The 13998-nt window shown below is 42.6% G+C and overlaps 1 protein-coding gene across 1 annotated transcript in view; it reads left to right on the top strand.

The window, feature by feature from the left end:
- Positions 1 to 13998, top strand: part of pepd (peptidase D) — a 76505-nt gene that overhangs the window by 36261 nt on the left and 26246 nt on the right. The window contains exon 9 of the mRNA XM_061245278.1: positions 6610 to 6656. Within this exon, the coding sequence (XP_061101262.1) occupies positions 6610 to 6656 (47 nt within the window). The remainder of the gene's footprint in view (positions 1 to 6609; positions 6657 to 13998) is intronic.

Below are 13998 nucleotides of genomic sequence, written 5' to 3'. Positions count from 1 at the left end.
CCTTCCTGATTTCTTATTCTTTTGCATGTTTGTCCCACGTAAATGTTACAGTTCATCAAACAAATTTAAATATTAGTCAAAGACAACACAAGTAAACACAAAATGCAGTTTTTAAATGAAGGTTTTTATTATTAAGGGGGGAAAAAAATCCAAACCTACATGGCCCTGTGTGAAAAAGTGATTGCCCCCCTGTTAAAACATAACTTAACTGTGGTTTATCAAACCTGAGTTCAATTTCTCTAGCCACACCCAGGCCTGATTACTGCCACACCTGTTCTCAATCAAGAAATCACTTAAATAGGACCTGCCTGACAAAGTGAAGTAGACCAAATGATCCTCAAAAGCTAGACATTATGCCGAGATCTAAAGAAATTCAGGAACAAATGAGAAAGAAAGAAATTGAGATCTATCAGTCTGGAAAAGGTTATAAAGCCGTTTCTAAAGCTTTGGGACTCCAGCGAACCACAGTGAGAGCCATTATCCACAAATGGCGAAAACATGGAACATTGGTGAACCTTCCCAGGAGTGGCCGGCCAACCAAAATTACCCCAAGAGCACAGCGACGACTCATCCAAGAGGTCACAAAAGACCCCACAACAACATCCAAAGAACTGCAGGCCTCACTTGCCTCAGTTAAGGTCAGAGTTCATGACTCCACCATAAGAAAGAGACTGGGCAAAAATGGCCTGCATGGCAGAGTTCCAAGATGAAAACCACTGCTGAGCAAAAAGAACATTAAGGCTCGTCTCAATTTTGCCAGAAAACATCTTGATGATCCCCAAGACTTTTGGGAAAATACTGAACTTTTTGGAAGGTGTGTGTCCCATTACATCTGGCGTAAAAGTAACACCGCATTTCAGAAAAAGAACATCATACCAACAGTAAAATATGGTGGTGGTAGTGTGATGGTCTGGGGCTGTTTTGCTGCTTCAGGACCTGGAAGACTTGCTGTGATAAATGGAACCATGAATTCTCCTGTCTACCGAAAAATCCTGAAGGAGAATGTCCGGCCATCTGTTCGTGACCTCAAGCTGAAACGAACTTGGGTTCTGCAGCAGGACAATGATCCAAAACACACCAGCAAGTCCACCTCTGAATGGCTGAAGAAAAACAAAATGAAGACTTTGGAGTGGCCTAGTCAAAGTCCTGACCTGAATCCTATTGAGATGCTGTGGCATGACCTTAAAAAGGCGGTTCATGCTCGAAAACCCTCTAATGTGGCTGAATTACAACAATTCTGCAAAGATGGGTGGGCCAAAATTCCTCCACAGCGCTGTAAGAGACTCATTGCAAGTTATCGCAAATGCTTGATTGCAGTTGTTGCTGCTAAGGGTGGCCCAACCAGTTATTAGATTTAGGGGGCAATCAGTTTTTCACACAGGGCCATGTAGGTTTGGATTTTTTCTCCCTTAATAATAAAAACCTTCATTTAAAAACTGCATTTTGTGTTTACTTGTGTTGTCTTTGACTAATATTTAAATTTGTTTGATGATCTGAAACATTTAAGTGTGACAAACATGCAAAAAAAATAAATAAATAAATAAAAAATAAAAAAAAGAAATCAGGAAGGGGGCAAACACTTTTTCACACCACTGTAGAACTACCGGCACTTCTGAAAATAATGATTTTTGTTCTTGCAAGAATGAAGGAAGAATAATACTGTATGCTCTGAGACTATATTTGTCCCAATGCTACAATTTATTTTCACCTTTAACTGGCATTATAGCTGGAGTTGGTATGTGAGAAATGAACAGAGTTTGCTAGTTGCAAGCTCTTACAGTAGGTGCCTCTATTTTTGACCATAAATATAATTTCATGCAGGACAGTCATTGAAAACCAGTCATTTCTCATCAGTCTTCGTGTTTTTTTTGTTTCTGGACACTAATCAAGTCCATAATGGAATGCCATTGTAATTCCCCAAGCTCAGAGCGGATTTTTCTGCTGGCAGTACTAGCAAAGCGTGTAAATATTCACCTTGTGCTTTCGCACAGTGATCTGTATTCGAATACGGATACGAGTGTTGCCTTCACTCTCCCGAACTGGCGGCTGGAGCCGTGTATGAGCACGCTTACACATAAGCATCGAGAAAAATAAAGCGTCTGTGAAAGCAGTGAGGTAGGTGGCTAAATCGTGATCAAAGCCAAGTCCTCAATTTTTATGAGAATCCAGATTCTCTGCTGTAATGAACATCTCTGATGTACTGTACAGTGCTACTGTCTCATACTTACAAAGTTCAATGAAGAATGAATGTTTTTAGTTTCTTCCGCATATCTAATGAGAGAGGCTGTTCTGTAGTGCTGGTTTTGGCCTGGAGCACAATGAAAGTGTGTTTTATGATTGAATTCCAAGTGGTAATTGAACGAGCTCATTCTCTTCCGCCAGGTTGAGAGATTAAATAATAAATGCTGTGCCCAAGGACCCAGCAGCCATGTAAATCACACATTAAAAGAGGGTCGTGGTGATTTGACCCTATTGACTGGGTTGATGAGGGGGTAGTACTGTGTTAATGGAAGAGACCTAGGAACACACACACGGTACGGTTGTACATGGCTGAGACCCGGAAGGTTGGTGGTTCAAGTCCCGATACAGCAATGATAAAATCCACAGAGCTGTTGAGCCCTTGAGCAAGGTAATTACCCCTCATTGGTCCAGGGGGGGATTGTCTCCTGCTTTGTCTAATCAACTATAAGTCATTTTGGATAAAAACTTCAGCTAAATAACAAATGATTTATTCATGTATTTTCAGATCTTGCATGACTGTTGCCTGCCACACTGACTACATGGTGCAACATTTGATCATCGCATATCTGTTTATATGCTGGCCTACTGGGACATGTTCTCTAATACTCCATACAAGCACTGTAAAGTTCATAAAAAAGGAAAACTTTTTAACAATCTCCCACCACATTCTCTTCTTGTGCAGTTCCCCCAGATGCACAGTAGCCACAAACTCACAAGCATTCACACTCTGCCTGAAATAGATATTAATAATAGCGATGTTGTATTGCTCATAATGTTTCTACTATTAGCTCTACCCGAGAAGTTGCTCAATTCTCCCATACATACATTCATAGATTTTTAAAATATAAAATACCATTGACCTGTTTTGCACTTTATTTTATGGAGCATATTGTCTTTAAAACTCTAAAAAATGTCTAAAAAATAAATTCACCAAAACACCGGCATTATTTTTCTTCCAAAAAGAATACATTGTCAATCATAGCACAATGAGCTAAAAAACACAAACAACTGGTGGCATTACAGTAGATGCATTACCATTTTTTTCACTCAATTAATTAGTATATCATTTTGTGCTCTCCAGTTTTTCTTTTCTTTCTGTAATTAGTTAAAGTATTACTTTGTTATTTGATTTCTTTTTTAGTTTTTTAGTTTTTATTTTCTTTGCAAACAGTATAGAATGTATCACAGTATATGCCACAGGGACAATAGAAATTCTCCAGTATTTTGCAGTATTTTGCGAACATGGATGTAGTTTACTGGGAAAGAATATCGGAAGTAATGCTGGTTTTCGTCTACCCGGTCTACTTCATTTGGCCATGTGTATGGGTGAACGTCACACCATTAGTTCTCTTTTGCTATACACTGGTGAAAGAACCTGTGTGCATGCCTGATCCATCCCTGGCAATCATCAGCTGATATGTTCAGGCATCCGGCATCCGACGTCCAGCATCCATCCCGTATGTTGAATGGCACCACAAAGTCATACGCCTCTCCCTCTCCCCCTGCATTGTCCAGCCATTTGCTTTCCTTTTTCACCCAGTTTTGTATTTCTACCTGGGTTCGTCTTGAGCAAAATCATTCCAAAGATGGAATTGAAATTCCCTGGGTAGGTCTCCAATTGAATCAAGTAGATTTGTTCTATTCAATAACAAATTCACAATCAGAAGGACAATCTGTATCAACTTCAATCAAACAGCGTTTCGTTTATAACTACTTTGAAAACTTTTTTAGGGTTTTGAAATCATTTAAATATTTGTGGCTTAGCAAATTGCTATCCACTTGAATTTTAGCCTATATGTTAGGTTTTGAAATAGTGTGTGCAAATATTTGCAAATTGAGCTGTAGAAATGGTTGAGTCTGACTGAGAAATTGATTCAAGATTTTTGAAAACTGTGTCCATTGACTGCATTTTTTGTTAAAGCAAGGAAAAGTTATTTTTCCTGTGAAAAACTTTTAATATGCAGCTTTTGACTGAAAATTACAAGCGCCTGATTTGGCCAGCAGGGGACTGGCAAAATCAGGCACTTGTAATGGCTCAAATCAGTTGGAGGCCTGTGCGATTGGACAAATCCCATCCCTGCGTGAGTCAAGCGCCAATTGCAGAAATTACAGCACCTTTTAAATGTAGTCCCCCCTCTCCACTCCAGTTTATCTGGGAGCTACCTGGCAAAATTGCCACTGGCATTTATTATTATTATTTTTTCATTTTAACTTTGTGAACTTTTCTGGTTGTTCTAGGTACCGGAACAGTTTGGCAGTGTGGGATCAGTTGCATCTTCTTATGTTTTGTATCAAAATAAGATCGGAACGTGACCATTTAGTCATCTGAAATTCTTCACCACTAAATTCTGATCTTGCTGTGATTATTATACCAAAAATATTATTCTGATGGTCTTAACAAGCTTCAGTCCAAGACTTTATCACCATAATTTATTTTTGCTGAAATGTCAAATCCCCTGAAGGAAACCATGAATTTGCATGTACAATGTGCTATGGAACTAAATAAAAGACTGCTCTCAAGGTGACTGTGGACCTACCAGCTGCCATTTGACTTGACAGGGTCAGCTTACCTCAGCCCTCTGTCCTCCTGGGACTTCATTAAATTTTTGACTCCAGAACCTGAGTCTCTTTGAGTCATCTGGTCACGTTTGTGCCCATCCACTTCGCTGTGATGCCATGTCCTCTGTGCTGGGCTGGGCCTGTGAGTCTGTCCTGGACCTTCTGGTGCCGTTTCCTGCTCAAATGACTGGGCTGTATCATAGGGTCACAGCCTTCGCCTCCGTGCCTTACCGTATTTAAATAGCAATGATGATGAAGTAATTATTAACTCTCAGTTAGGGAGTCTCTAGTCGGTAGCCCTAAATCAGCGTTTCACAAACGGTAACCTAATGTACAGTATGTTCCATAATGTTTGAGACTTTTTCAATCAAGTCCAACTCTCGGTGCTCAACTATTTTAGATTCTCAAAGGGTATTTTTTACCTTTTGGTTTCGCCATATAGAAACTACAGTGCTTTTTATACATAGTCCCCCTATTTCACCATAATGTTTGACACAAACGGTATTGCAGGTGTTTCTGATTAATCCGTGTATTTAGTTGCTTTCTATAGTGCTGGCATAAGAGAGCTTTCAGTGTCTAGTCTTGAATCTTGGTGATTGATTGCCTTTGGAGTCTGTTATTGGCCTTTGTCAACATGAGGACCAGAGTTCTGATAATGCTAAGAATTGAGAAAGAAAAGGCTGATAAATAGACCAGACCTTGGACTTAATAAAATCAACTGATTACAAAACAAAAATTACGCAGTACTGGACAAAATCAAGAAGAAAAAAAATGTATTTGTCTCAAACATTATGAAGGATGCTTTAAATTCAAGTATGGGATTTAAACAGTTTTAGTCATTTGGCGACTTACAAGTGCATAGGTTCTTCCACAAGTCAAAGCATCACATCCATAACTAGGAAAATACATAGGAAGTGCTGTTGTCAACATTGACTCATCATAAGTCCTTTTTTTTTTCTTTTCTTTTATCATTACAAAACATTTGCTTGTACAGTAGAGCACTGATGGCAACAAGAGTGGAATGGATTTTCAGGATTTTGGAATGGACGTTATATACAGCTAATCATTTTTCATATATCACTACACAAACTGCTGTACCTCAACCCTGTCCCAAGCCAGTGAGTCTCAGAATAGTACACAACTAATCCCAGTACTGTATGAGATTGTAGTATTATTGAGGTGCATCAGTTTCTTTTCTCCAGAAGCCCTTCAGTTTGAGTGGGAATTGAAGGTTCTTGAGCACCATCTGCTGCACAAAGCTCTCAGGACACTCTTGCTCTTCAGAGATCTCTTGCCACTTCCTCTGATACCGCCTACATGCACATATGGAGAAGTGTCATGGTCAGACCTGGACACCAAAGGTCCACTATAACCATGTCATTACATTGTTATTCATGTTTTCCAATGACAAAAAGCACCATCTTCCTTCCAACAAGAGAAAATGTTTAGAAAGTGTTGATATTTATGCAGACATCTGAAAAGGTCAGAAAAAACTGCACAGTTCACATTCAGGAATCCAGTCACTTCCTGTGTTTGCTTTGATTTCAATTTCAAATGGGAAAATTGGAAAACAAAAACAACATGTATGGAAGCCTGGCTGCTAATTGAGCGTGTGCAGTTAAGTTTTTTTGAAGTAACTCCGCTTTTTGAGTGTGATGCATTGTGGGTGGTAAGCAAACATCTGGCAGCTGCTGTTTTGCCTGTCTTCTTGCAGTGAATCTTGCAAGACTTTAATTAAATCTCAAGCAGCAGGTACAGTTGTTGTGTAATTCTCGTGTTGTGTAATAATCGTTCTCTTTCTTCCTTCAGATAATGAAGCATGTGAAACCGGGACAGAAGGAATATGAAATGGAAAGGTAAAGTGCAAGTTCTTTTTTTCATTAAATCAATCAATATTCACACTTTACCGATAGTAGTAACAGATAGTATTTTGTTGATTTAAGACAATATGAAAAAATATTAATTAAAAAAATGGCTTGCGAACACATGTGCTTTGCTTTGAAGATCTTGTTTCCTGTGATACGTAAAAAAAAAAAAAACGGAATTGCACACTTTACTACTTCCATAATTTATCCAGGATGTAGTTTAAAAAACATTTCTGCACGCATCAAGATTACAGAGATGAGGCAAACTAGACAATTTATAATCTGTAAAATTGGTGGTATAAATAACTTATATATAAAGAATAGTATCAAAATGCCTGTGTTTGTCTGTGTTACCGTGTGATGAGAAATGGAAACCCTGTAGCCAAGTGACCAGTGACTGCTGACTGCAGATTTGTGTCTCTGGTGTGAGATTGACCTGGTTCTCTGAGATTACGCCGGGTTATTCCGGTCAGAGCAAACACGTCCTCACCCTCAGCACAGACGCTGAAATGGCAGGATCTCTGTGCACTGAAGCGAGCAGAAACCAGACTGTTTCTGCAGCCAGATCAGATATTCCCCTGCTTTCTATACATGTTTGGAAGGAGAGTTCTACATTTGGGAATGGTTCTTGGAAGCAAGTCAGCTCAAAGAAATTCTGATTATTGCTTAAGAATAAGTAATTTATCCAACTCATTCTGTTGCTTTGACCTCATGTATAGAATATAAACCTTTATTGGCTATTAAAGCCAGCATGGAGACCTTTCTTCAGTGCGAAAGTATAAAGAAAACGCTACTGGGTAGCTCATCCTGTTCGGGCCCGGTTCTAGGACATGGATGGGCCCCAGGGCTGGGTATTGAATCCAGACTTTGCATTCTGACTGTGGCTGGCAGCCCCACACACCTGATGTTATGCACCTTGATGGAGAGCAATCTGATGCTAGCGTTGAGGACATTTTATTTTCTGTCTCTGAGGCTTTTGGCAAATGCAGACATTTCACTTGAAAAATTTTCATGATTGATTATAGGCCAATAGTAAATGGTAAATGGTTGGCTTTATATAGCGCCTTTATCCAAAGCGCTGTACAATTGACGCTTCTCATTCACCCATTCATACACACACACACACACCAACGGCGATTGGCTGCCATGCAAGACACCGACCAGCTCGTCAGGAGCAATTGGGGGTTAGGTGTCTTGCTCAGGGACACTTCGACACAGCCCGGGTGGGGGATCGAACCGGCAACCCTCCGACTGCCAGACGACTGCCTGAGCCATGCCCCAATAGTACCAGCACACTTACAATACATTAAATTGCAGTTATTTATTTGACACCTACAGTTGATTAGACTAAGCAGGGGACCTTGCTCAAGGGCCCAACCGCTACACGGATCTTATCGTGGCTATGCTGGAGCTTGAACCACCAACCTTCCGGGTCCCAGTCGTGTACCTTAGCCACTGGATTAGACGTTGGTATCTCCCTATGCCTGGACCCAGCTTCGACTTCGTGACCATGGGTCCCCTCTTCTCCATACTGCCCCGTGTCTGGCTCCAGTGTGTACAAAATGGTGGCACAAAACTGCACTTTGCGGCTTCAGAACGCTCTTCACAAGCCCATGGAATGTCAATGGGTGATGTCACAGTCACTTTGTCCCTGTCTGTTTTACAGTCTGTTGCCCACTGTCAGATAGAACATTGGAAGCACAAATAACTGAGAAGCACACAGAAACACACACACACACACACACACACACTGCACACAAATGTGCCTGCAGGTGTAAACGTTCCCTCCGTGTGCTTGTATGTATTGTTGGGATGAAGGACTGCCTCCCTCACTGATGTGCGGTAATGAGGAAGGAGAGTGGATGTGGCAGGGCAGGTGCAGGTGTGTTGTGAGATTGTGTGTGGCAGCTGAGCGAGGCCCAGGGGCTGGGTGGGAGGTCAGAGCAGGCTGCCATAGGCTGGAATATTCTGGAACAGGACGTGACCCCTGACCCTGTCTTCACAGGGTGTCATCACTGCAGTGATGGTGTGAGGGGTTCAGTCACCCTGCTCCTTTATTCTACTGCAAACTGCGCACTAAAGACTAAACACTGTAGGCGACATCGCAAGAAACACTGACTACTCTCTACTACACTCCTCTGAATTCACTACTTTGCACCGCAAATAACTACAAACCAGCGCCTTGACCTGGATTCCATGAACATTTGTCCTCATAAGTCTGTGTGAGGAATATCTGTGCAGCTGACTATAAAAGTAACACAGGTGTTAAACACTACCTTAAAGTGATGTTTGTGTATTATCTTCCCCTGCTGCTATAAGTGAACAAATACTGTAGATGCAACTGACTTTTTGTAGCCTTATTATTGTATTTTTGGCAGTTTTAACTGTTTGATGAGTTCAGTAATAATAATTCCTTCCATTTATGTAGCGCCTTTTCTCATACGCAAAGCACTTTACAGTGATGAGGGGGAAACTTGCCTCAACCACCACCAATGTGTAGTACCCACCTGGGTGATGCAACAGCAGCCATTTTGCACCAGAATGCTCACCAGACATCCGCTTTGGTGGAGAAGGAGAGAGCAATCAGTCACAACAATGGCCTATTAATGAAGAAAGATATTAGCTCTTACATGTCAAAATTAAGGGAAAAAGTTTCTTGAATAGACACCCTTATTCATAAGCCGAAAATGAACTCTCTACAAACAACTCAAACCGGACAGTTTACCGGACAGACCCGGTAAACCCAAACGTGTAGTGAGGGTGAACTGGGAACGTCTGGCGGAGGCCCCTGTTCGCGAGGTCTTCAACTCCCACTTCTCATGCATCCCGGGGGAAGCTGGGGACATGGAGTCCGAGTGGGCCATGTTCAAAGCCTCCATTGCAGAGGCGGCAAGCAGGAGCTGTGGCCAGAAGGTCATCGGTGCCTGTGGGGAACCCTGTGGGGTGTACTGCGGGAGTATGGGGTACCGGGGCCGTTGTTACGAGCCATCAGGTCCCTGTATAACCAAAGTGAGAGCTGTGTCCGCATTCCCGGCACAAAATCAAGCACGTTTCCTGTGGGTGTTGGACTCCGCCAAGGTTGCCCCTTGTCACCGGTCCTGTTTGTGGTATTCATGGACAGGATCTCAAGGCGCAGCCGAGGTGAGGAGAGTGTCCGGTTTGGTGACCTCAGAATCGCATCTCTGCTTTTTGCGGATTATGTGGTTCTGCTGGCCTCATCGGACCGTGACCTTCAGCACGCACTGGAGCGGTTTGCAGCCAAGTGTGAAGCGGCCGGGATGAGAGTCAGCACCTCCAAGTCCGAGGCCATGGTTCTCCGCCAGAAAACGGTGGATTGCTCCCTCCGGGTTGGGAACGAGTCTTTGCCCCAAGTGAAGGAGTTCAAGTATCTCGGGGTCTTGTTCATGAGTGAGGGTAGAAGGGAGCGTGTGATCGACAGGCGGATCGGTGCACCGTCAGCAGTAATGCGGGAGGGAGCTGAGCCGGAAGGCGAAGCTCTTGATTTACTGGTCAATCTACATCCCAACCCTCACCTATGGTCACGAGCTTTGGGTAGTGACCGAAAGAACGAGATCGCGTATACAAGCGGCCGAAATGAGCTTCCTCCGTAGGGTGGCCGGGCTCAGCCTTAGAGATAGGGTGAGGAGCTTGGACATCCGGAGGGAGCTCGGAGTAGAGCCGCTGCTCCTTCGCGTCGAAAGGAGCCAATTGAGGTGGTTCGGGCATCTGATCAGGATGCCTCCCGGGCGCCTCCCTTTGGAGGTTTTCCGGGCTCGTCCAACTGGGCGGAGACCCCGAGGGAGACCCAGAGCCCGCTGGAGAGATTATATATCTCTCCTGGCCAGGGAACGCCTCGGGATCCCCCAGGAGGAGCTAGAATGCGTTGCTGGGGAGAGGGATGCCTGGAATACCCGGCTTTGCCTACTGCCACCGCGACCCGACTCCGGATAAGCGGGTGATGATGGATGGATGGATGGATTTTTGAGGTCTGTTGTTTGTGAGTAACTGTGCCATTGGAAATAGTTTTTTGAATGGATATTTTCCACGAATGCATTAACCAGAAGAAAGGGTAAATCAAGGTCCATTATAAGGTCAAATCAGTGTCATCATTTAGGAAAAAACCATGCTTTTGGTACTGGGCTCTAAGATGTAACCAAGCTGGGCACATGGATAAACGACCTGGATAAGATTAGTCTGTCCAAATATTTCTGGTTTGATCTACATGTAGAGCCGAGAGCGTGGATGTCGTTTTTCAGAGCACACATTTTTAGCGATGGACATCATGTAAACTGGGTTCTGTTGAACACCTGCGCTTCTGTTTGCTGGTGGCTTTCACGGTCGCTGTTGTAATGTTTCAGTAATAGTGCAGGTGGCACGAGGTCCTTCATTTAAGAATAACCCTGAGCTAGCATGCTTTTTTTGGCAAATCATCTAAGAGTTTGTGAAAGTTGTTTTTAAAGTCATTTTTTTTAAATACTGCTTTACCTTTCTCTCATAGACTTTTAGATTTACATTTTTATCCATATTTTTCATATCATACATTAGTGATTTATTGCGTGCTTGAAGTGCTTGGAGTAAATAAAGAGCAGAACAAGGTAATAGGATTCCAATACAGTGCGTTTTCCTATTCCCAGTCACATTACAATGCAAAGTAAAAAATAAACATGTTTATTTGTGTTTTCTCTGCTTCAGCTGAAAAATAAGACTGCCTATTTATGAGACTGACTCCCCTCTGCATTCTCTGAATTTAAAGTGGATGTTGAAATGGTGACCCGGATTGAAGTTGCTGGACTGTTGTGTGGGAGATGTTTATTGTCACAGGGTCCTGCCCCAGCACGCTCTCTGGTCTGGGGCAGAGGAGACGGATGAGAGCGGTTGGTCCCTTTGGGAGCCATTAGATCCTGGGAAAGATCTTCTCAAGGTGAGAGCTGTGATGGTGCAAGCAGTGCATCAGCCTCTCATTAGCCAAGTTCCAGTTACCCAGCATTGTGTTTATAATGGCAGGACTCCATGTCACTGCTACAACACCGTTTTGGTGTCATTTATGTTGTTTCTGATAATCATATAAAAAAACAAAACTTGGGCAGCTGTGCATGGATTTGAATTAAACTAAACAAATGCTATTTAGTCTATTCCTCCAAAAAACCTATCGATTTCCAGGCCATGATTTCATAGGTCCAGGATGCCGGTAGGTCATGATTGTGATTCCTGGGTTCTGTTCTCCAGCTCATGTGAATGGACTTTCTTGTGAAAAATTATGATCTCACTGGTTTCCAGAACCCCATTGATCCTCAAAACAAGTAATGAGGCAACATGAGTGCCCATTATTATTAGTTGTAAATTTGCAATTGTCCCTTATGCAATATCCAAAATATATTTTATACCATTCACAGCTGTCGGGACAAGTGGATACAAGAACCTGATATTTTTTCTAGACTTTTTGAAAATGTTGAACCCGTGAAATAGTCAAAACATTGATGTGTCCTTTTCTCACGAGCCTCCAATATTTTCATTTTAAATATAATTTAAGCTTTTGCGCTAAATAGGATAAATGTATCCCATATAATGGATTGCAAGGAGTAAAAGCAGATTTTTTATAACGTGTGTGTATTTAAAACCTGAGCTCCTCCACTTTGACAGCTCTGACAGTGTATTGAATGCTTTGTAAGTGTGTTACAATGCAGTAGTGTCCTCCAAGGAACAGAAGCGACTCTGTGACAGAAATTCTCCCGGTTTAGCAAGGCGTTGTTATGGTTACGCCTCATAGAGTATCTGGGTGTGCAGGTGACAGGGGAACTGAGACATCTGGGATGAAAGACACGGCTGTAAGCCATCCCACAATTCATTTCTGTGTGCTTCTCTCAGTAAAAGGAAAACGGCCTTTACCGGGAGCGTGATAGGTTGGTTAAATTGAATATTTTCCATCCAAATGAAGCATATTAATATTCCATTGAATCTATGTACTTTATTGCCATGTTTCTTTCACCATGATAATCCATGATTGTTTTCCGCCATTCTAGCTCGCTCACTAATTGTTTTTACTCTTTTTATTACTCTATTGGCTGTACACAGCAGGTGGTTGAAGGTATGTACCATAAAGGTACCATAATTTAATTCCTGGTTGTGATTCTTTCTAAAAAATAAAGAGAGTATTTCTATTATGTGTTATGTTATGTGTTATATGTGGCTAGAATTCCGAATATTACAATTATTGCCGAGATTCTGCTTATTGGTCCCTCTCCCCTGCATCCTCTTGGCTGTTGGTGTTTGGTCGTGCACGTTGTCTCCCCCCCGAACTCACAGCAGCACCGAGCAGATGATGCCGACCGTAATTAGAAGCGGTTCCCACGTTTAATGAAGAGGCACTCACTGCATGGCAGAAGGGCTTGAGACGTTGCCAGTAGTTCCGACTTCAAAGCGGTAGATAGGGCTTCACAGCAAATGCCCGGGAAGGCTGTGAGGAGATAACGAGTAGGGGCTTTTCTGGTTGATTTTTGGGGTGCTGAGGCACTTCATTTATGGGGTCCTGGGCAGGGGGAGAGGAGGAATGTGCCAGAGAGGGCGTGGGGAGGGCTCTACGGGCCACACCCTCGTTCCCCACTTGCACACAGTCCCTTAGCCGTAAATGAGTCACGTGACCAAGCAGTGAGTTCCACAGGACCTTCCACAGCCTTGTGTGACATGGCCAGCATTGTTTAATTCCCTTTTGGGTCCTCGGTTTCTGAAAAGGGCATCTGTTAAAGCAAATGCCCACTCGGATAAAATGCCAACGCAGTCATCCGGCAAACCTGAATTGTCAGAAAAAAGTATAAGAGAAAGAGGGGAAAGAAAATCTGCTGTATAATGACAAGAGGGCGCTGGCATGCAGCTTCAGTGTTTGCCCTGTAATTGTGATAATAGCATGATACCCTGTTGAGCATAGCCAGACTGTTCATTAGGTCCTTTCATACTCCAGATACAGATTGTGCCAAAGTGGAAATTGCTGGTGTCATTTCTGGATTATCCAGCGTGTTGAATTTATTGAATGGATATTGAATGTAGAATGACTGCACTTACCTGGCTCGCTATTAATTACATCTTTTTAAACCTGCGTTTCATTGTGACGTTAAATGCATGCGCTCGTAAGGAATATCAAGCTAATAGTTGATTGAGAAGGGGTGTTTTGTTTCATTTTGAAGCTGTTCGGTACATTTCTGAAAATAATTTTGAGCGTTTGCCCTGAGAGTTAGTTGTGCCACATCGCCACTGCAGTTATGAAAGCACATTTTGATTAATATTTTGCCCGGGGTTGCTTTGTGTGTCCTTGCGTATGTCTTCAAAGCCTTATGCTTCA

This window comes from Conger conger, chromosome 6, assembly GCF_963514075.1.
Source record: "Conger conger chromosome 6, fConCon1.1, whole genome shotgun sequence".
Classification (NCBI taxonomy): Eukaryota; Metazoa; Chordata; class Actinopteri; order Anguilliformes; family Congridae; genus Conger; species Conger conger.
This window is presented reverse-complemented; position numbering and strand designations above follow the sequence as displayed.